Source organism: Lycorma delicatula, chromosome 1 (genome assembly GCF_047948215.1).
Source record: "Lycorma delicatula isolate Av1 chromosome 1, ASM4794821v1, whole genome shotgun sequence".
In the NCBI taxonomy this organism is placed as follows: Eukaryota; Metazoa; Arthropoda; class Insecta; order Hemiptera; family Fulgoridae; genus Lycorma; species Lycorma delicatula.
This window is the reverse complement of record NC_134455.1, coordinates 281,576,046-281,601,924: the sequence shown is the minus strand read 5'-3', so window position 1 is coordinate 281,601,924 and position 25,879 is coordinate 281,576,046. Positions and strand designations below refer to the sequence as shown.

Genomic DNA, 25,879 nt, shown 5'->3' with positions numbered 1-25,879 from the left:
AGTATTTAAAAGATTTATATTGTGTTTTAATGTTTAATTTTTGTTGTAAATTAAATTTTGGGAGATCACTTTTTACAATGAATAATTCAAAATACTTTCTTTAGCAGCATGATAAGCCATAATATCAAGTAATATATGTTTAGGATATGTTTGTATTGATTCTATTTGAACTACTTAGTCGATAATTCGTTTGTAAAAAATATATTTCAAGCATTCTCCAGAAAGAAATTATCATTAGAGATAAATATAATGAGCAGGTAGGCTCTTCTGCGACTCGTTCTACAATCCGAAAATCTAGCATTTTCTAATCTAGGGAAACGTTTGGGCTACAATTGATGAGGTAACACTTCACTATGTTGCAGGTAGAAAATCTTAAATCATGCATTTCCAGCTAGTTGATTAGATTGCTTACATTCCAAAAACTTACGCGAGAAAACATGAAGCTGGTAACAAATTCAGAATTAAATATATTTACAACACTGAAAAAGATACGTAGTATATAGAGAGTTATAATGTAGCTTTCAATATAACCAACAACCTATTTTGTAATGTAGTTACTTTTCTACTTGTCTAGAGGTTTCTCTATTATGTACCCTCCACAACATAATATTGAAAGTCGAATTGTTATTTAATTAGACAAACCGAAGCGAATGGACGAACAAAAATTATTACTCATTCAAATATATTAAACCTTTTTTTCATAAACAACAAACGTCCTGGGAATTGGTTTCCATTGTTGTGAGAACTAAAACGATATCAAGATACATTCTTCTCGAGTTCATTCTGCTTTCAAATTACGACATTAATTAATGAAGGGTGTTTCTATGTTGTATAGTTACAATAGCCTCGAGTAAAAATTCATAGTAGTACTATATTATAAACCCTAGAAACATAATTATCTATTAATTTTAATTAAATTTTTAGACATAACCAAGCCGCTATTAACCAGGCACCAAAATTGAAAAAAAACCTTGGCTCCTTAATTTTAATTTATTATTTTAAAGAAAACAAATTATTTCATGTCGGCCAGGTGACATAGAATGTAAGTAATCATGAAACTATCTTTTTTTAAAATAAAAAACTATGTGTTGCTTATTGAAACTGAAGATAGTTAACACTACAAAATCCATCTTAAAGTTCCCTCTGGCTACGACGTAAAATCTTTAAAACACTAATTTAAAATGAGCAGGCTTGTAAACTCATCACTGGATAAGAAAAATAATAAGAAATGTATTTTTAATATTCCTGTTAACAGGAATATTAATAAAACGATTAGGTTGAAAATGTGAAAAGTAATTTAGAACACAACTTTGTTTTATAAGTGCCATAAATGATTATTAAAATATGGACATGATTTTATAGTTTGAATGACTTAATGAATTAAATAAAGCAAAAGGATTTAGAGTAGAATTCGCCTCATACCTATACTTTTCTCATGAAATACTTCAGCATTTTAAGCTATTATTTTTGTAAAAAATATGAGTATTATTTCACTAGAATGAATGGTATGTGTAATAATATTCATATCATTAATTTTAAGCTATCTTTCAGACAGTTATTCCTTTTAAACGAAATACAAACAAATAAAACAAAGAATAAACTTTAAATTTCTAATAGACCAAGTTGTATGTTATATAAAAATTCCAACACGCTTTTTTTTGGTGAAAAATTGAGTACAAAATATATTAGCCGTGAATGAGTAGTATTTAAACTTCGACTTTGTCCAGACTATTTCGCCTTTCGACTTTGCCCGATCAAAATCTGAGTATATTGTAAAAGAAAAGTTTTAAAGCTTTTATTTATATTATTGTTGTCGTTTAGTTCTACGCTCTCACATAATTTATTATTCAGTGCAGATTTTACCTTCCATATTTATAACAGGAAGCGACAGCGGTAATCTAAAGTATGTGACGCTATAGTTCATAGCAGACATGAACGCCTGCAAAGGGAATAGATGGACGTGCCATACCATACCCGCTCAACTCTACTTTTGTGTTAACTGTTCTACTTAATAACAATCAGATTCCGTTTGAAAATATATCACTCTTGCAAGCCAGATAACAGAAATCATCAATAAAAATAGAAACAGAAACAATAATAACAGGAATTAAGAAATAAAATATAATAATAATAGAAACACAAATTAATAATTGATAATGTAAAAAATAACAACATAATCTTCAAAGAACTATTAAAAGAATTCGAAAAATATAGATAAAACCGCAAAGAACACAGTGCAATAAATGTTGTTCATAAAAGAAGAAAAAAACAAGCATATAAAAACTAAACATTAAACAAAAATATTTATGTCCTTAATATTTACGTCATTAACAAATTTTCCTGTTTTCTTTTAGTATGTAAGAAAGATTTGTGGTTTTCATCGGTTTGAATTCCTAGTTATTGTAAAAAAAAATGGAAAAACTTATTTAAAAACTAGAATATTTCCAATATTTCAATTTCTCCTGGTGTTTCTATTCAATTTTATTTCAGTTTTTGACTATCTGTTACTTTTTTTGCTATCAGTTATTTTTATTATCAGTTATTTTGTTTAGTGTATCCTTCTGGATAATACATATAACAGTAACATGACGTACGTAAGTTAGTATCATTAAAATACAGGCTAAAATTAAAAATTAAAAAGCTATTGAGAAAATTAAGTCGTGTGATTATACTTTAAAGTTATAATTCTTAGTTTTCGACAAACATTCCTAAAAATTAATGAATTATTTGATAATATTTCTTTACTGGGCATTAAAATACTTTACCACTAATACTTTATCACTAAGTTTGGTCTAAATCTTTTTGTTCATTGGTTATAAAACTGGATATAACGCGATGTACGGTTCAAAGGCAAGGGTCTAGAAAACAGCTTTTTTATGATTAAGACTTGGTTTGAAAAAACCTTAAATTTTTTTAATTCTTTAGAATTACAGCTTCTACACAGGTCAAAATCAGCTGAGGAACTCATGAAATACATGCATTTTGCAACCAATCAAAAATATCAAATTAGAGTTTAAATAAAATTTAAATTAGACACCCTCTCTCATTTTTTCAGTTTTATTATCTTTGTAAAATTAAGATATGAAACAACAGAACTAACAAAAAATTTTTCTTGCTATCACGGAATAAGAGAATTTTTTTTAAAAAAACCGGAGTAAACGTATCACCAGTGTTTGGGAGAAATACTACAATTTAAATGAATGATCTCTATTTAATTATTAGTTAATCTGGGCATAAAAGAGAACATCATTAAGAGTATAGTGTAAAATGAAAGATAAAATACTTTGCTCTACTTGGCCACTTTATACAATAATATTAACTCACCAGAAAAGTAATACTATCCTTCTCCACAGAGGCCTTTCAGTAGGGTTGACAAGAAGATTTATTGAAAGTACAATAATTAAGAACAATCGAGTACTTTTCCTTTCTCCAGCAGATTGAATCGGGTTTGTGATATAGATACCGAGCAAGTTTCTCCGGCAGGCGATGAACTATACTATTAGCCTTTCCTCTAAATTCTAAACTTAAATTCACGTTAGTATTTGTATTCAAAAAGTCGTACTTTTTTTTCATAATGATATCACCACATAAGCTTTAAGCTTGTGCGTAGGATATGAGAAAGGAATTTTGTAGCGTATGAAAAATGCTACGCCTGACCGCAAATCAAACTCGGGACCTCCGTATGAAAGACGTCACTCCGCCACGAAGATCGGCATTTAAAAGACAGTGTAGTTGAAACTTCATTTTATTTGTTTCTTTACACTTTCCTTCCAAAGACTTACAAAAGGAGGTATAAATTATTGTAAATATACCAGGTACAACCAAATATAAAAAGCATTGTATTATTTTTTTTTTGTAATGACAAATGCAGCATTTATAGAATAAGAGCAATAATTTTTTTCTCTGTCAAGCAATAAGAATATAAAAATGCATTAAAATAACATCATAATTGCCCTAATGTAGCAGTCAATTTATGTTGTAGAACAACAGTCGAAACACTTATTTCAGTGTACTCTTTAACAAAAAAAAAAAAAAAAATCCAAATCGTATTTATAATACAACGTATGATACTTGAGTTCTAAGCACAAAGTTAGACATTCAGGTCGCAAAATAAACAAACAGATCATAGGAATAACAAATCCAATAGTATCTAATTATTGGCGTAATTTTTTTTTTTTTTAATATTACACAGAATAAAAACCACAATCATAAAAATAATTTTAAATGCTTCTTTAAACAGATGCAATTAAATATACCTACGGTTTTAAATTCATATAAAGTTCAGTTACACAAAGCTAGAGCATATGCTTGACCAACAGTCATCTCCTCTTCATTAATAATTAAGGTACTTAAACACTCTGTCCAATTTCCTATTGCTTAGGTGAATAAACATTACGTAATGAACAAACTTTGCAGATGAATAAACGTAAACATCAGTCACAATATAAAATAGAATTTTTTGCAAGAGCCATGTCTGTCAATTCAGGCGAACTGATATAACAATTTTTTTATTTTTTTCATCTTCCTACTATATTATAAGAAGTCTAGATATAAAATTGTATCACTTTCTGATGACTATACGACGAATTTTAATTAAAATTAATTTTAATAGATTATACAGCAATAACATAATAATTATTGAAAACTGATTCACTGATAAAATATTTCATATTAAAATTAAAAAAAGCTCTTGCGTAGTTCTGCGTAAGACTCAATTTTCGTTATTTTAGTTTGTTTTCTTTTGAAAATATATCCACTCATTCTAATCTAAAATTTTACAAAATAAAACCTCTGAGCCATAAAAATATAGTTTTACATCAAGTAAAAAAGAAAAATAAATTGAAATAATTTCTGTACTTGAAAAATATGTCATGTTTAACTCAACAATGATACCGCAAAAAAGAAACGTCAAGATTAAAACTTGCAAGATCATAAAAAGCTTATAACTTGCCGATCAAAGTTTTTCTACCTTAAATTAAGCGTAACTCAAGAACGATTCAACCAATCTTCATCATGTGCATTTACATGCACAACTACAGCATATCTAAATTTCAGTGAAATTGATGTAGTAGTTTTGGAAATTTTGAAGCCAAAAAGTTTCGTAAATAGGCTTATAAATAAATATGAATAAATATATAAGAAAACCACAATTTAAGTAAATGGTATTTTCGAACGCATCATTTCTCAAAACGTAAGAAAAAAATTCACTTTCATCTCCTACTCCCACCATGCGACCGAAACTAATACCGTACTTATCCTCGAAAAGTCGGTAAAACCCAAGTGTTAACATTCTTCCGTGGTTAAGGTATATGTTTTATACAGTTCTGTTTTATCTAACATAATAATTCCACCTCTTCTATATTTCTTTTTCTTTTGTTGATCTCCACCTTCTACATTCAGCCTAATTCAATTACTAAGTTGAAAAATAATGAGGTTTTCCAATTTCCACGTGTATTTTAATTTAAAAAAGTAATATCAGTGTTAACACTAATAAGTTGGACTATAAAATTAGTTTCTTCATATTTTGAAGCATATGTTTTTCAACACCTTATTTTAAAAAAAATAATAAAACTCATAATTCACATAATCATATGAAAAACGTTTCAATCCGAAAAATTTAATAATTTTTAAATAAGAGACTATGCTATTTACTAAGATTATGAATGCAGTAATACCATAGATATGTAATATATTTGTTTTTTGTAAACCTGAAGCAGCAGAAAAAAATCACTTATCTACCTCCGGTATAAATGCATGAAAATGACCGATATATTTTACTTTAGTTTTCATTCTCAAATAAAATAAATTTAAAGTTTCAATACTGATATGCTTTAACTAAAGACAGTTGGCTTTATCATAAAAATTATCGAAATGAATTTTTTGTGCAGAATAATCGAATAATTTTCCATTTGATATCAGTACGTTTGAATAGTAATAAATAATATTACAGAAAAAAAAAGTGAAGAGATCCACCTGTTTTGAAAAGTAGAAGGCTATAAAGCTGAAGTAGCAAGAAACTTTCTCTTAAATTATAAATTCAAATTAATGCAACAGTAACGCAAAAGTGTAAAAATGTTCAAACAGCGTTCACTTTTATACATCAAAATTTTAACGGAAAATAGTATTTTTTTTTTTTTTTTTTAAATTATATGAGGTAGATATTTGCATGTTTTAAAATAGAAACAGCAATAATACTACGTGCCTTTTCTTGCAAGCCTTCTATACAATCACATCACAAAAATGTTTACATAAGTACGCCACAATAGATACGATTATAGAATTAATTATGAACATTATTAAAAAAATTTAATCATTAAGTAATTTAAAGACAGTCAACGAGAAATTAAAAACTGTGAGCCAACAGATAAATTTTTTCAAAAGTAAATTATGATTTTTTAGTTATTTTCTTACTAAATAAATGAAGTAAAACAAGGATTTTAACAATAAAAAAATTAACATTTTTTTTTTAGTGATGATCATGATCATTGCATTGCATATAATAGTCAGCACTGCTTATATTTTATTTGTTCCAATTAGATTTCTAAAGACAAATTGTTAAATTATAAAATCACATACGATGTGTTTGTTATTAATTATCCTAATAAGTTATTTTATACTGTTGTACGTTTAAATTTAGTGAGAAAAAACACAAGGAAGTCAAACCAAAATGCTTGATGTGTTCGTAAATGTGAAAATAAAAACAGAAAAAAAAGCTTTAACCTTTTTCTCTAAATGTACGGTGAATACTAATCAATTGGCTTTACATTCCAAATAACATTAACAGAGAAATGTAAAAAAAGAACGAATAGCAAAATAGGAAGGATAAGATACTATAAAACTTACAAAAGTAAGTACTGCTCTTACAAAAGTGGAAATTTACCCTTTTACTTGAATAAATTTCAAATCTAATGCAGGTTATTAATAATAATAACTGTTACGTACTTAACCAATAAGTAAAATAAAAATCAATAGTTAGACAATACAATTAAAATATATACTTATACAAAAACAAAGAATCGAGTTTCAAATACGTAATAAGAATAGTCCTGTAGATCAGGAAATAGATTTTTAATACAAAAAATTAATTATAACTATCAGCCAAAAGATATAAATATAAATAAAACTTCTGGCGATGATCAAAATTTTTAAATACGAATTTTTTATTTTTTTTTACTTTCCGGTGGGTTTAAAAATATTTTAAAAATGAATGTTTCGTAAAATATATTGACATTCGAAAACCAAAAAAACTTATAAAATAAAAATGATAAGAAAAATAACCAATAATTGACACTGAATAATGTAAATGATTATAATACCTGAAAGATCTAAATAATTAATCCGAAGAAAAACTATTTAAATTTAGCTCTGTATAAAGTTCTGAAAAAATTATTGATAAATATACTCGTATTTTATAACTTTTCATAACTAGTCTACCATTGTCATACAAATTTTAAGTGAACCTAATTGTCAACAATAAAAAATTAAGAATTCGATTGATCAAATTAAAAGAAGGTTTAATCATAAAACTATAAGAAAAACTGATCCATTAGCTGGGGTCTACCGGAAATATAAAAGGATATATTGCCCTAAGAAATGCGGCTATGGATTATCAGGAATTCAATCTTCATTTGTTTGTTACTTAGATCTTTTGTTCAGTAAAACAATACGAAAAGTAGCGGTGTCTATTGTTTTATTATATCTTCGATAATTTTTTTGACAAGATTGTTAATGAAGGAAATATAACCTATTATTTGCAGGATGCAATTACTGGTAGTTTAATTTCTCATTGAAGAAATACATTTTTGCGTACTCATGATTAAAGTTTACCTTCTGTGTTATTTATACCTACGTTTTAATTTGTTAAAATATATTTAGTACTTATTCAAGTTATTAAACTTCGCCAACAAACTAGATGAAAAAAATGTCAGCTTCCAATTAGAAATATAAAAAGGAGCATTGATAAACAACAATAAATTGGGGAAGAAAATTTCATTACATCATAATATACTCGTAGCTTGGCATATTGGGAAATACAGATTAATCATTTAATATTTACGACTTAAAAATAACGATTTAATTGATGTTATTCTCTTCTTTATTTTTGAATACACGATTGAAAATCGAATTAAACAACTTTTTTTATAATCAGATAAATATTTTGAATTTAAAAACATGTTTTGCGTAAAGAACAATCATCAAATAACCCTCCTATATTTTCTGTAAAAAAAGGAAGTACCTTCGCAAACTGGAATAATGTGAACTCTTAGAAGTTCTGATTGTTGCTAGTGTTGAAGATACTGGAAAATATTGAACCATATTAGTTTTATGGCATATTATTACGAACTAAAATGTTACGTACTAAAATTTTATATACGATGCAACATAAGATGCTGTTTAAAAATTCTAACGGAAATAAAATAAAATTTAACATTTCTTTTAACCATCCTATTTTATAGGATGCTGTATTAGAAAAAACAAATTAATAACTTACGTGTTTATGTAATAGAAAAATCCGCATGTATGGCAAACTTGTACCTGTACCATCTTCTTTATATTTGCAACAAAACGGGTGTATGATAATTTTTTTAAATTTATTAATGATTAAATGAGCAACGATGGTATGGTCTTCGAAAGGGTTTATAATCGAACCAAAAAGACAAAAGCGTAACATTAGATATGTTACAGTAGTTTATCTTTAAAGGTTCCTTTTAATAATAAAAATATGTCGCAAAAGTACTTGGAAGATTCAATAAAAATTTTATAATAAAATCAACCAATTATTCTAGATAAACTCGTGTATCATTGTCATGTTACCATCAACGTATTATTGACCTAATAATAGACTACTAAAAAAATAAAATCACAAGTTAGTCAGAACATGTTCAGTAAAGGAGAAAGTAATAATCCAAGTCATTTATTTATGAAAAATAATATTATAATTCGTGTAGGTCTTTTTTCTGTTGTTTACATTTGTTTTTGAAGACAATTAAATATTTAATTGTTTTTTAACAATCATTTATAAATTATTAATCTTTCTTATATAACGATAATTTGTAATAAATTACATTTATGTTTCTTTTTTCTTTTACTAAACAAAGGCATGAGTTTAAGTCCTTAGTCCTTATCACGTAATCCAATTTAATATTAATTTTAAGAAGCTAATTAAAAGAATGACACAACAAAACAATGCTCAAAACCAATTAATTCTCTAATTTAATAATTTAATAACCGAATATTATATATACATATGTGTGTGTGCGGGCGCGCGCTCGAGCTCGCGTACACGTAGTCATTACAATAAATACAAACCATTTTAAAAAAAATATATTAATTCATTTCCTAGATTGGCAAAAAAAAAAAAAAAATTATATATATATATATATATATATATTATAATAATATAAGATGAAGGTAAATTTTTTATTTTTAACAAAGTAAGGATTTACTGTTAAATCATTGAGAGTAAATTACAGCGATTTAATTATACAAACATCATAACTAACGGTTTGACGGGAAAATCAAAGAATATCCAGCTTATTTTATTGTTTTAAAAATGTTTATAATATTCGAAATTGCCTACTACTTTTCTGTCTTATTGCCATATGGTACTTTCAAAACAATCAAAATTTAGCAACGTAAAGTTTAAAACAGCAAATCTAAAAAAAAGTTGTACATATTTTGTCGTTGAATATAATTTTCAGATTCTAATCAAAATTTTTTAGTGGTAACTGCAGCTGCCAAACCAAGAAAATCTATTATATAACTAAAACGTGCCACATACTTTAGTTATCAGAATTATCATCGTTGATTAATTTCTGACATAACAATATTAAATACAAATTACCAAAAAAATCGAGAATAAATAACAAGTCATTTTCAGCATTAACATCCGAAAAAATAATAAAATTAAGAAGAATATAAATGGGATGATGTAATACAACTATTTAACAAATTAAACTAACCTATAAATTATGTAATTTAATCTGAAATGTAGAGTTATTTCCGACATTTTTTAAGAATAGAATTCTCTTTTGCGCTTTAAATTTCGACTAATGAAGATTGTAGATAATTTGTTAACGAAGATTTTTAACAGTTTCATTTATTACCAAAATCATATCATAAGTTTGGCTTGACTAAAACAACTCACTTGCTAAAGAAAAGCGTTAAGAACGCCTTTTTTAAAAATGATTTTTGTGTACAATTTTTAAAAAATTGTACACAAAAAACACTGACTTCTTTCTCAATACAACTTATATTTAGTGTGGAATCGAAGTATGGGAAATTTCAAGGCATGTTCAGTTCACCAACTGAACAACTATATTTTATTAAAATTTAACCATGCTAGAAGTTACATGAAATGTCAACAATTCAGATTACTTTAAATGTAATTTAAAGTATTATTTTACGCAAAAATTATGAATACATTTGAATAAATTTTAAATTAATAAATATTAACAGATTTTTAGGGTAATCCATCTATTTCGTAGATTACAGTTTTTATGCAACTTACTTTAATTTTCCGGCAAATAAAATATATGGTAATGAGATACTATTAATTTGTGTTTACTTAAAAAAAAAACCAAACCTCTTTGAGTACGTATGTTTGGTATAGGCTTTGGTAAATCTTTGTATGGTCACCTACTGTATTTTGAAAATTTCTATTGAAGAAATTATTTTTATTCTTTTATTTAGCAAGCATAAATCATGCATTTATATACATTTAAAATAACATTAATAAATAGATAAAATTACGCTCTGAAAGCAAAAATAATGATTTTTGATCACCTATTTTGAGAAATATCTTATGTTGATTATGCTCTAATGTCGTGGCACGTAAATCTTTACGTAAATAATCAAGTGATTAGCCTCTAACAACAAGAGAATACCTACGTTAAACTCTTTCTGTAATGTAAAGCAATACATACTTTGATATAATAATCTAATTTTTCTTAATGAAATCTGTTTTTTACTAAACGTCTTCATTTTCATTTAAGCATTAAAACGTAATGGAACATTTTTGAAAATCTTACAAATGATTAATTCATAACTGCAATGAAATTTTATGGCAGCAGTAAAACAACGGAAATCTATCTTTAATATGATCTATAACTTTTACATGCTAAGTTCGAAATACGAATTGACCATGTACAGTTGTGGGCGTCTTTCCTGACAACATAAATTTTTAAACATCGAAACACATTTCCCATATTAGGAAAATGTTTGTCAGAGTATTATTCGGGTAAAGTAAATAATATTAATTGGAATAATTTATAAAAAATAAGGTCACTTACAAAGATATTACTGGAAGAAGATTGTTTTTATTCAATTTAGTATTACTTCAGTCGAAGATACACCAATTCACCGGTGCGTACGACAGTCCCAAAAGCTATATTCTTAAATCTATAAACACAAACAAGCAAAGTTTAACCACAAATTCAACTACCTAATATCACTAAGCATCACCACATTTTTTAATTACTTTCACTGTCATCAGATGGCGCACCCGTCACTTACAACCACATCGCTTCACTCTTCCGCTTGAGGTCAGAGAACAGACTGGGATTAGAAAGTGAACGTCACTCTCGCAAAGTTGAATCGTCGCGGCTAGACTTCAACGCATGCGCAGTGTATGTGGGCCAGTACGGTGTCTAACTGTTCCCAAGGTGAATGCTTTCAGAGACATCTAGCGGAGGACTTTCGCATCCCAGCAATTAAGAATTAGTTTTTGCTGATAATAATCTGTTTGAAGAACAGCGTAAACTGTACATATTGTACAGTTATCAAACTGTAAGTACAGTACTCTTTGTAGCGTCCTTCAATATTTTTCTCACTGCGTGTCATCTGCTGCTGAGAAATGATATGGATGAGATATACTATTATAAGCCCTTTTACATTATTCCATCCCTCGAATACCTTTTCACAAAACTTCCTATGAATAAGTGCGAACGTTGTCAAGCCGTAATCGAGAGATCCTAAAAAATTGTATTTAAAAGCACCATTATACGTCTCTATGGGTAGTTATTAGACCAAGTATTCAAGTACTAGAATCTCCTCTACAATTCATTTGCAGCTCATTCAGTTCATAGATAATTTTTTTCCAAACTACCGAACCATTATCCGCATACTGACTTTTAGGTGTTACGTTCAGTAAATGTTCAAATTTGATTTCAAACCTACCCGTGCTACTAAAAGAAAAAAAAAAAACTAAACGTGTTTTAAAACGTATTTCATGCATTATTTCTGAAAGATATGAAATTACTTCACAAAAAATTATGTTGTGATCAAACACAATTAATCCATTTAACGTCAATGGATCTTTGAGAAATTATAGTGTATTAGAAAAATAATATTTTCCGTTAAAAATATAATTTAGCAAACATATCAATTATTTCCCTAAGAAAACTCATAGATGTATGTAAAACCCTTACTAAAATGAAAAGACAAGTAATCTTCTTATTTTTTATTAAGATGTGACACTTTTAGGAAGCTTTTTCATAATTTTTTATCCTGGTACTCTATATTTGTTAAACTGTCAATCTTTCACATCACCGCAAAGGTGATGAATTCTCTCCTTGGAAATCATTTTATACCCTCCGATATTTCCTTTCCAAATTTAGATAGAAAATTCATCTAAAAATTCATCTCATTAACGAATGACTGTAATTAAAAATGAACTATTTTTTATGAATACAGTTTATATTAGAATTAGTTGAATTAAACAGTTATTACAATTGTTTAATCAGTGACCTAAAAAAACTGTTAAAAACAATACAAAATAAAAAAACCACACCCATACGAATTTAGTTATAAAGTAAATTTAAAATTCTATTGAAACCATAATACAAAAAAAATTGATAATGACTAAGAACTGAACTTAGTCGTTTAGCTCTAAAGAAAAATATGTTTTTATTTTTTTTTCAACCATTTCCGTAGCAGCCTAAGACAAAAGTTTAAAAAATCTAAGACCATTTAAAAGATAACCGAAGTAATTTTACTATCGTAAAAATATTTTTGATAAGCAAATTGATTTTTTTGGTGATAAAAGCTTCTTTTGGAATATTTTGCTTCTTTTGGTAAGACTATTGTTTTTTTTTTTTTTTTTTGAGAAAAAAGAAATGTAGCGAGGAATTGTCAAAATGACTATTGATTTAACTATTTATTCATCTAGCACATCGCATTACGTGTTTTTATTCTTGAATCTTTAATTTTATAAAACTGAGCTAAGATGTTATTATTTTTCGTTGGTATAAAAATTAGCTAGTTGTGAGTAATGTCTTTATATTAATGATTCGTTCGATGAAGTGTTTGACGAATACTTATTTTTTTATTTTAGAATGATTCTATGCGTTCATAGCGTTGCCGTACGGCAGGAATTAATCTACTTGGTAGATTAATTGTTTCTGGTTGAATACATAAATCATTTAGAACAATTCAAGTGATCACCAGCATTATGAAATAGATATTCCATAAACATGAAAAGATTATATATTTTCTGAATAGGGAAAGTTACCAAAAGAGAGTGGTAGCGGTGTATTCACGCGGTGTATAATTAAAATAATAATAATAATAAGACTAACAACAGTAATTCAAATAAGCGACATTCACTACTAACTATTTTTACTTCTCCCAAATGATGCTTGGAATTACATTAATTTTTTTTTTTAATTTTGTTGTAAAATATTACACGTTGCTATGCAACATCAAGCCACTTGATATAATTTTTAGAGGCTTTTTTATAATTACAAACTTTCATATTTCTCTGAAAGTACTTTTCAATAGAGCAAATAAAATAAAGCCCTCTTAATAGAGTTAGATAAATTATTTCCTTCATAAATCATTCTGAAAAAGAAAATTTAGAACTGTCTACCCAAATAAAAGACGGACAGTCTGTGATGGAAACTTGTATGAATTTCAGAAACTTAAACTTCTGCCATAGAAAACACTATGCGGCCTATATTACGATTAACTCTCTGTTAGCCTGGTCGTTTGTTTGATCGTACGTACCGCAGCCAGAAAGACGATTGTAGTTTCAAGGAATTTCATTAGAAATAACGTGTTTTAATTTTATATTTTAAAAAAAGGCATAAAACTGATAACATTTTCAGAATTATTTTTTTTGGAAAAAAAACAGATTATCCTTTAAGCAGTCATTCGATTTATTCGATGACTACTTGCGTCCCACAAGGAAGATCCGCGTAATACTCATTATTTTAATAATTATAATAAACGTGAATGTTGCTTACGGTTTTTCGAGAACAGTTGTATATTATTACTCACAATACGGGATCAACAAAGTTCTAAGTATGAATAATAATCAAATAGTGGAATTTTCCCCGAAAATTAGTAGCAATTTTCCGGTACATTCCATTCATATGATATTACAGTTGATTAAGGATTAATATATTGTATAAGCTCTTTCTTTTCCCTGTTTAGCCTCCGGTAACTACCGTTTAGATAATTCTTCACAGGATGAATGAGGATGATATGTATGAGTGTAAATGAAGTGTAGTCTTGTACATTCTCAGTTCAACCATTCCTGAGATGTGTGGTTAATTGAAACCCAACCACCAAAGAACACCGGTATCCACGATCTAGTATTCAAATCCATGTAAAAATATCTCGCTTTACTAGGAATTGAACGCTGTAACTCTGGACTTCCAAATCAACTGATTTGGGAAGACGCCTTAACCACTAGACCAACCCGGTGGGTTATATTGTATAAGCTGCCGGTCCTCAACTGCACACAGGAAAAATTATTTTTTTTTTTGTTTCTCGGCAGTATCCTTCAAATATCTACTGCTGCGGTAACATGAATATTGGATAATTTTTCTGCCAAGAAAGAAGACTTTCGTCAACCTCGACGGTCCCATTCGGGCTACCTATTCTAATGCAATCCATTATGATCAGATCAGATGTATACATCTCTCACAAGTAATTTTCCTTGTTCACCTTAGAGTTATGGTTCAATTACGTTCTTACAAAATTTAACAGGCGTATATTGATAGCATTACTAGTAGATGAATAAAATAAATTGTTTTGTGAAGCTATTGGGAACCTTCAAACCTAAAGTCCAGCTAAATTGAAACGAATGAGCAGCAAACACTTTTTGCATAATTCCACCTTTCGATTACGAGTTGTAACATAATATTACCTTTGTTTGCAAATCAGTAAGGATTATGCAGAAACCTTCTATATTGTAAAAATATCAAGGCATCTTCTATGGTTTTGACAACTTTTAAGTAACTCTAGATAACTATTATTCAGTTAGTGGATATAAATAAAAAACATGCACAAAGAATAAACGAGATGAGCAGATTAATATACATATGTACCCGAATTATAAAGAAAAACGAGTTATCGCTTCGTTACATGAATTATGACCCTAAGTTACCTATACAGTGTGATAGAGGTGTTTTCAAAAAAAGGTAATACTACACACAAAAACAACAAAATTGGACATAAGATATTATCGCATATTCGAGACAGTAAAGCAGCATCTTGTAGTTTGGCTACAAACAAGTACGTAAACATAGAACAGAAAAAATCCAAATCCAACGTTTGTCGTAAATTGTACTTAACAGCTTATAAAATGCAACCTTTTTTGTTAATGTCATTAATCTCATCATAATAAAATAATTTTTATAGTGATGTTTAAATTATATGAGTAACCTTCAAACCTATTGGTTTGTTGTAATCCTCTATTCACATGATGTTTACACATAGTTGAGAGAAAATATATTCAGATTCTGCTTTTTTATTTATTATTATGATTAATAAATATAATTATTTAATTAATATGAGACAAATATCTTTCAGCAGAATAGAAGTGAATATGAGAGCTATGTATGGAATAGGTATGATAACATTATGGAATGTGATCTGAAATAAACTTTCTAGATGAGTTAATTGATGTTAAGTGAACAGCATACTGCTGCACTATCCACTTAAACTAAATTTGATGAGATAGATGAGTTAATCCCAAACTAGTCGAGCAAACTTCCACTCTAACTGTGTGAACTGAACTATTGAAGCTAGATGGGTTAATCCCATCCACTGTAACTATGTGGACTTAACTAGTGAAGCTAAATGAATTAACTCCGAGCTACTCAAGCAAATTAAAAAATTAGGGAGCAGACTGACCAGTTTACACTGGGAAAGTAATTGGTCCATGTGTTGACTTAAGTCTGCCTAATCGTTCATATGCATATTTGGATGAATTAAATCTTCTCTCACCATTTGTAAATATTAATAATTAATAAAAGTAAATATTGAAAAAAATATGTTTTAATTGCAAATAATAGAACCATGTGTACTAACTATTAAAAATTACTGTTTATTTGGAAAATTATTATACGATAACTTATAATTATTATGAGTCAGGTAAGCGTGGTTTCTGATTTTTCCAAAGTACTTCACTGGACTTTGAAATAAAGTTCATTAAGCAAGTTAAATTTAAAGAATAGTTAGTGCTTGATTTAAAAGAGATACATTTTATAGAACATTGTTTATGTCTGTTATACATTTTTCATTAATAAACAAATACAAACAGATATTAATTAATCAAGAGATAAATAAAAAAAGTTAAAAAAACATGACTGCCAAATAAAAACATTGCTTATAAAAATTGCTCTTAATTTAAGATAAATCACAATATAGGATGATTAAAGAGCTTGCGGGTGATAATTTTGTACATAATACATATTTTTTTAAAATCTATTTAGACACATATATATATTAATTTATTTAGATTAAATTTTTATAGTCCATTTATCTTTTTCTTCTCTATGCTAAATATATAATATTTGTAATATGTAATATATAGTATAATATTTTTTCAGCCTCCACAAAGTACAGAATTAGAGAACACTCCTACCTTTACTTTTTCATGTTCAAAACATTTCTGGGCCTAAGCCTATCTCAGTGATGTTTTTAATAGTTCTTTTTTTTACATTTATACATTAAATTATAGCTTTTTAATTATTTTGTAAAAATGTTTTTAAATTTTTTTATTAATAAACAATTTTTACAAAATAAGTAAAAAGCTATAATTTAATGTGTAAATGTAAAAAAATAAGAATTATTAAAAAACATCACTGAAGATAGACTTGACACAAAAATGTTTTGAACATGAAAAAGTAAAGGTAAGAATGTTCTCTAATTCTGTACTTTGAGGAGGCTGAAAAAATATTATATTATATATATTGTAATGTAATATATATATATATATATATGTAGCTTATGATACTCTCGGTAATGTAAGAATTCCAACATGGGGTCATATATCTAAATTGATTCAGCCGCTGAGGTACAACTGTGCTATTGTGAAACAAACATACATACACCCTAAGTACACTACACTCCTTTTTGGACAGTCATGTAAAAACAATACCGCAGATAGTTGTAAAAAATACATCAAGCTAATTTCATTAATATTCCTTGCCTTTAAAATTGACTTTAAAACTGACAGTATTAATAATTTTATTTTAAATTTCAATAAAACGATTATTATAAATTACAACATATTATTTTGTAATACGTTTTAATTATTATTAATTAAATTTTCTTTTCTTCTATGTTCCAGTTACAATTGATTTGAAAAAAGATAGTTTTCATGTTAACTTAAGAAATCTAATTCTTGGAATTACATCCCTATGATGAAGATGTCATGGATTAAGAAATTCTTTCTTCACATACTATTTGAAATAACGACTACTATTCTTTCTTTGTATTTAATGATCATTTTTTTTCAATTTTCTGGATTTTTCTTTTTTTATATTTATGGGTGAGCAACAGAGAGGTCATCGCTCAAAAACATGAGCAAAAAATAAAATTCTTTTTACCTGAAAAAATATCTATTGTGTTGTTTAAAAAATAATAATAATAACTCGACCTAACAGCTTACATACAAAATTTTGCTGTATACTACACAAAATACAAAAATTATGGCTTGCAAAGAAACTACCTACTCACATGTTTGCTGCCATCAAACAAAAATGGATATAAGCATCTGTCATTCACAAAAATGGCAGAACAGGAAAAACTTAAATCAAGCAAATAATTAAAAACAAATTTGTAATGTTGCATAAAAAAATAAGTCTTTTTGCATATGCCCTGTATTTTTTAAAGCTAATTAAATTTTCTAGGTTTGGACTTTCTTAAGGCGTTAATCACTTTTTGGTTTCTTTTAATAACTTCACTTATTTCATCGTTCCGCCAAGGAACAGGTCACTTCTTGACTTTCCCATAGGTTTTTTGGAATATACCTTGATGCCGAGTCAAGTATGGCATTAGTTATATCAACATCGACTTTGATAACTCTAGTTGTTTCAGGGAGTATGTCCTAGCTGTAAAGCTCGTCCAATCAGCCTTATTTAACAGCCATCTTTTGGAGATGGGATATATTTTCTTTTAATGTCAGTTACAATTTGTACCAGAAAATTATTGCTTCCATGTATATCCTGTAAAAGAGAGAAGGTGTACCTTGGTGCTATCGATCCACATATAAGTGCTAGATCGGTACAGGACATTGATCCATCTCTTGCATTGAAAAAGTCCATGAATTATCATTTAAGATAATTAAATCAGAATTAAGTAGGAATTTTTCCAATTCTCTTCCACGGGGATATACTTTATCCGACCCCCAAACATAATTGTGTGCATTAAAGTCACCCACAGTAGTATGGGTGGGGGAAGCCAACAAATTAATCGTGCTATGTCATCTTCCTTCCAATCAAAATTTGGCAAGCATATACTGCAAATAGTGATCTGAAGCGGATGCTTCATTCTCATTGCAACCGCTTGTAGATTTGTATTTAGATCAACAGCTTCCAGGATAGCTCTAGTTGATGTTAATAAAGCTACTGCTCCTCTAACTCATATTTGGCGAATGATCTCACCAAAATGTATCGTATCTTCTTAATTGGAAATTTTCATTTCGGCAGAAATGTGTTTCTTGCAGAAACGCATTTTATGTATCTGCAGACATATAAAAATTGGATGTTTGACAAACATCCATAAATATTCCACTGAATTATCAACTTGATAATTTCTTTAATTATTTAAATTCTTGGTTTGCCTTTTGGCCATACTTTTTCCTCTTCTTATCCATGCTATGAACAGCTTTGTGTTGGTTAAGAATGTCATCATTAGTATAGCTCCCAGCCTCCAAATCGGAGACCATCAAAGCCTCATATGATGATGAATGTAGATCAGCGCCTGATTCAGGCTCTTATTGAAAAGCGGAAACCTTGGAGACCCTGGCAACAGGAGTCGCACCAGTCATCATCGCAGGCAGGGGGAAAACCACCGCCTGTGTGGTTTTTGGTTCTCTGTGGTTTAGAGGCCACCTTGGTTGTAGGAGGCTTGGGAGACTCCATAAAAGACTGTGAAGCAGTCACTCTCCTTTCCCCATCATCCAAAACATCACGCAATCTCACTGGAACCTCTGGTTTAGTAGATGTCTTCTGGCTACAATTGCTTTTATTCAAAGTCGACTGAGTGTCTGGAGGCTGTACTTATATCAAAGACTTCTTAAATTCCTTGTGAATGAGAGATTTCATTCTATTATCTATAATTCTCTCAATCATAGTAGCCAGTTTGGGCACAAGTTTGCCGAGGTGCTGGTCTGTTTCAACAGCAGTTGAAGCAGGAACTGCAGCCGCAGCCTGGGTGTAAGTTGTTGCTGCTCTAGGCTTGCGTGCGCTTACAATCTTCTTTGCTTTGAAGTAGCTCTCCTTCTGCAGGGTTTTCCTGCACAGACACTTCATCTTCGTAAGTAGGACAATTCCTTGATCTACATGAGTGTTGTCCTTTACAGTTTACAAAAGAAAGAGGAGGATCCTTACATTATGGCCTTTTGCACCAAGCAGTGGTATGGCCAAAACATTGACACCTGAAACATCTCAGGAGTTGTGGTACAAAAGCCTGCACATCTAACCTGTGTACCCTGCATTCATTTTCCCTGTCAGGCTTGATTTGTTGAAAGTAAGGACATGAGAAGCAGATGGAAGAACTTCACCATTCCTTCTTATGTTTAGTCTTCGGCATTCAATAACTCGCTGAGGTGTCAACTCCTGTAAAATCTCCTGCTCTGTGCAATTGATTAGATCCTAACAAACCACAACACCCTTTGATGTATAGAGTATGCTGTTAGGATCGACTTGTACAGCAAACTCACCTGCCTTCTTTAGCCCAAGGATCTTTTGTGACTGGATGTCAATAACTATCTCTACATGAAGTTTGTTGTATGTTTTACAGATCTCCTTTACTGGGCCTCCAGCACAATTGTTTATCGCTCGAGTGATAACGAAAGGACTTATCCTTGAAAAAATTACCTTCCCTCTGCTAATGACCAAATATTTTGGTTTTCAATTAATGTGCTCGTACAGAGCTCTCTGTATACTTTTAGCCTATTTCTCTAACCTTGCGGTCTCATAACTTTTCCTTTGTTTTTTGCTTCTGGCAACCCAACGGTTAGTTCAAGACAAGGGTGTTTATGTGAGCCCTCTGTCACATTTGTTGTTTGTTAAATTTGCATGATGTTGAATCCTTTCTGTAGCAAGGCTAGCTGCCTGAGTACTTGTTTGTTTGTTTGTTTGTTTGTTTGTTTGTTTGTTTGTTTGTTTGTTTGTTTGTTTGTTTTGTTTTGTTTTGTTTTGTTTGTTTGTTTGTTTGTTTGTTTGTTTGTTTGTTTGTTTGTTTGTTTGTTTGTTTGTTTGTTTGTTTGTTTGTTTGTTTGTTTGTTTGTTTGTTTGTTTGTTTGTTTGTTTGTTTGTTTGTTTGTTTGTTTGTTTGTTTGTTTGTTTGTTTGTTTGTTTGTTTGTTTGTTTGTTTGTTTGTTTGTTTGTTTGTTTGTTTGTTTGTTTGTTTGTTTGTTTGTTTGTTTGTTTGTTTGTTTGTTTGTTTGTTTGTTTGTTTGTTTGTTTGTTTGTTTGTTTGTTTGTTTGTTTGTTTGTTTGTTTGTTTGTTTGTTTGTTTGTTTGTTTGTTTGTTTGTTTGTTTGTTTGTTTGTTTGTTTGTTTGTTTGTTTGTTTGTTTGTTTGTTTGTTTGTTTGTTTGTTTGTTTGTTTGTTTGTTTGTTTGCAACAGCATTGTGCAAGAATTTAGCAACTGCTTTCAAATTTGCAGGATACATTCGTGTTATCCCAGGAAAGGTATTAAACCATAGATTGAGGCCCTAGCCCCTTTGGTGTGAAGATTTGGATTAAAAATATTCATTAAAAGGAATAGAAATTAATCCTTTTACTTTAGTATAATATTTCTGTCACCATGGTAATGGTTGTGGAGTTTTCCTCATTAAAGTTCTGTATACTTTATTTACCATATTTTCTACTATTCTGTCTGTAGTAATTTAGTTCTTTTTCAGGTTTCTATAATTCCTGAATACTTCAATTGTTATTTATCATTATTATTCAAACTAACATGAGGGTAAAAAACACTGCAGGGTCCAGGGGCAAGTTCGCTGACTAGACAGGAATGGTGACAAAGTGAGATATGTGAGGATCCTGGGAGTGGGGCCCCCCTGGCCATATGGGAATGGAAAGTAAAGTGGTTCATATACATATTCAAACTTGTTCATTGACAAATGACTTTTAATTAAATTATTTAATCTTTACTGTTATTCTATAAATAATTCCTGTTTTCATTTACATTATTTTGAGCAGTTCTGATAGTGAATAGCATTTTTTCTTTGATTACTCTAAGAAGCCAGACAACAGCTGAAAGACCTTTGTAAAAATATTGAAGTCACGTGCCATTGTTTTGAACTTCATATTTAAGATCTAATGGATTTATACATTGCTGGTAAACATAGACAAATTATGTTAGCAGAGTACATGGTTACAGAGTTTTAACACTGCAATTCTTGAATATTCTTACTAAGAGAGCTAATGTATTGTGAATCACATCACTTCTACATATGTGGGAAACATATTTTTCTTAATTATCACCATAGTGAATGATGATAGGTCTCCACTCAGTAGAAAATCGCATAATACTTTGTTAGACTATCATAAAAGTATGCTAAATAATTTAGAATTTAAAAAAAAAAAACATATCGCAGATGTTATTTTGAATGGCAGTGAAGAATATACATACTGCTGACATTGACATGTCTTGTTGGACGTCCAATGTTTATGTCAATGCTAAATAAGCATTTTTAGTTTCCACATACACTCTAATGTTTAGCAAATAATGCAGAAATTATCTCCCACCTATACATATTGATAATTCAAATCTAGAATTAATTCTTACAAAAATTCATAATGAAAATTTTTGATTAGGTTACATGAATGATTGAAAAAAAGAAACGTATCATAAGACAAATTCAGTTCGGTGAATAAGCATGTTTATCATCTGTTATGTTTAACCCCTTCTTCTAACCTAGTGGTGGCTGGGGTGCCCACAGCAAACTATGGTCACCAGATCAAAACGCCACTCTACATCACTAGCTGCTCCTTCGAGCACAGTACATAGTGTCTTATAACAGCCTGCACTCATACCTGACCCAAGGCGATCATATCTGGATGGACTCTCTCAATTCTTGGTTGGATGAACATTACTTTAAGTTTTATTTAGCTTTTTGCTATCTTCAGAGTTAAGTTATAAATTACAAGTGTCATGTTACAAAATTATTTTAAACCACCAAGACGGCATACAATTAAACAATCCTTCAGTAATCAACAAGGTGTTGTCTTCATTCATCACTTATGAACACATACAGTCCACACTCACTCTAAAATCTACTGCAATGCTATTGACCAACAGCGTCCTGTCGATGTCGCAACATCATCTAATATCAAAGAAGTATATTTCGCTAGAAATTATAAGTATCCAAAGGTTTATTAATTTTATCCAATGTTAATAGTTATTGTGTACCTATGTTATCATCTCAATTTAGTTTAGTCTCATGTCCCTTGATGTTTCTCCAAAATAAACATATATTTATTATTACGTAGCCAAAAATATTTAATTTTATTGAATCTGTTTACTATATTCCATTTCTATTCTACTAAGAAAAGAAATTGTTTTTCGACCTCTTCACTAAGAATGATTATTACATTCATTTTAATTATTAATAGGCACTGGATGAAAAATGGAAAATCTCAATTTGATTATGAGATTATTTTATGGGTAAAATCTTAAATTTGTTGTAACACTTTTATAAGGTATGAAAAGAATATGTTGACTACAATATTTATCTGGTAACTAACCTTACAGTAAACTAAGACCATGATATTTAATGTATAATCAAATTTAAACACCACACATCATAGTTAACTAAATATGAATAGATTTATGTCCTCAAGTGAGACTCAAAACTGCAGATAATTCAGTTATACGAATATTAAAAAATTAATTCAAATAATTATAAAAATGTTAATCCAAAACCAAAGTGAATGTTGAAAGAAAATATAACTTTACAATCTATTACATTAGTAAACCAAAACTAACCACAACCCTACATAATTGTAAGTTAGTAGAAACAGCCAGAATATTTTTAAAAAACAAAAAAACAACAGTAACCAAGTAAGTTAGCTGAAATGTAACTCCCAAGGATTACTTAAATCAAATCTTATTACCCAGGTTGCTCCATTCTATGCTGTTGGTCATTGGCTGTGCCCGAACCACTGAAACAATAAAATGTCATAATTTTTAATACTGAAATGTGAAAAATAAATTTTTACACTCAATTCATTTGCTAGTAATTTATTGCAGAATTTTTATTTAATCTAAGCTGGAAAAAACTCATGAACTTTTTATCCATTCTTATTAAACTATTCAACACAGAAAAAAAAGATGAAGTAAAAGAATAAATAGGAGAAAATGAAATGTCTAATGTTATATTAATTTTATCAAGTGGTCCGTGGAACAAGGAAATCCTCTTTTCCAAGTACCAGTAGTTTCTGAATTTGGGCAGAAAAAACATAGCACTACTCTCTTGTTAATGATGTAGCTATTCAAAAGGAGTGAATTTAACTGTCAATGGCATGGAAAGAGAGGCAATAGGGAATTATTCCATTCAGTTTTCACTTCCCTTATTGACAATTACTGAAGGATGAAGTAATCACTTGTTAAAGGTTGTGAAGGCCCGATTTTGATGTCTAGGAGGAGATTTCTTAAGATTTAAAGGAGGAAGAAAATGTACACACAGAACAAGAGTATAAAAATGTAAATATTTCAAAAAGTATGGTCAACTGGAGAACTTCAAAAGGAATTAGACCAACTGAAAGTGAATAATGGAAATAAATAAAAAATAGTTAAGTGGCATGTTAGTGGGGTTTTTAAGCAGGAAATTAATTAGGAAATAAAAATGGAAGCAAAGGAGTTGCCAATTAAATTTTTAGTAAAGGTCTGTTATTTTGACAGCTTATATAGTACAAAAAAAGAACAATATTGTTAAAGGTTAATGCAGAACCAAGAAATACTGTCTTAATACTGATGTATGTATATACAGAAAAATTGTTGGAAAATATATGAACAATCTGGGGAAGACCTTGTGTCAGACCAAGGCAGGAACAATCTTATAGTCATGAAAGATTATTGCAACCGTGGGAGAGGTAAATGATGAAAACCTTAGGAAATTAAAGACGAGTATAAGTGAGAACCTCGAACATATACAGCTAGCTTCATTCATATAACCTCATCACACTAATTCATTGTTCAAGATTCAGAAAAGATGAAGATATATCTAAAACAAAAGAGATGAACATGATTTTTACAAATTTGATTACATATTTATCAAAAAGGTTTCAGGAACCCGTAAAATTGGTATTCTTGAGCAGATGTAGATTTAAACCATACTATAATATTAATGAAAAGTTTGTTAAATTTCAAAAGAAAAAGGAAAATTACCAGAAATTGAAAAAAAATGTAAAATGAAATGAAAATTAGAAATAATAATATTGCCCAAGGATACTTAAAAATAACTGATGATGCCAAATTTAACAGCCTACCTGAAAAATGAAGATGTTTAAACCGTAAGTAATAAAGTCATGTGAAACTTGTTTTACAATTAATTAAGAACAAGAAACCATAGAAGTATTGGTTAACAGAATGTATTATTAATACAATGGAAGTAAGAAGAAAATGTAAGGTGCCAATGGATAATTTGGGGACAGAAAATGTAGAAGCAAAATAAGTAGAGATGCAAGAAGTGCAAAACATAATGGGTAATAATTACACATAAAAAGGTAGGTAAAATATGGTTTATGGTTACACAAAATTAGCATACACAGAAAAAAAATCCTTCACAGGAAAGAAAGAGAAACTTGAGATTAAAAGAAATAAAAAATTGTCAGAATAATAAAAAATAAACTGGGAATTCTAAAATAATTGTAAGAGTATGTAGACAAGAATTTTTTCAAATAAGAATTTGATGAAATTGTTAAATATTCTTGAAAATTAAAGTAATATTGCAAAGTTTCTAATGTTTGCAAACTTGCTTCTCTTAACTTCTGATACTAATAAATTACCTCATTCACCACTAAACAGAGGTTTGTAGACAATATTATAAGAGAAGTCATTGAGGTGCTTGGAAAAAATCTCAATGAAAGTCTACTCAAAATTATTAGTTAAATTTTCATTATTGGAAAAAGTACCACAAGGTTTTTGATAAACATGCAAAATCTGCAAATTAAAGGAAAGAAGAAATTGTGTAAGAAATCTGTCTGACACAAAAAAAAGAAAAGTATGGAGAAAATAGAAATGTTTCACAAAAACAAGAACTTACTTTCTAAATTGATAGGTTGATCACAAATGTTTATTTGCTGATAGTTTTCCAAATTTCAAGAAGGTGGATAAATCTACCTTTCTACTAAACAGATCTTTTTTCGCATATTATAAAATGACTAGTTGGTTCTGAAAATGCAAAGAAATATAA

At 29.0% G+C, this 25,879-nt stretch overlaps 1 protein-coding gene across 2 annotated transcripts in view; it reads right to left on the bottom strand.

Moving 5' to 3' along the window:
* The window catches only part of exp (expansion), a 300,441-nt gene that overhangs the window by 171,726 nt on the left and 102,836 nt on the right, over nt 1-25,879 (bottom strand). Inside the window, exon 2 of one of the 2 annotated variants that reach the window (XM_075378561.1) lies at nt 23,580-23,627. In XM_075378561.1, the coding sequence (XP_075234676.1) occupies nt 23,580-23,627 (48 nt within the window). Of the gene's footprint in view, nt 1-11,291; nt 11,545-23,579; nt 23,628-25,879 lie in introns of those variants that run through there. The other variant, XM_075378570.1, reaches the window with a different exon arrangement.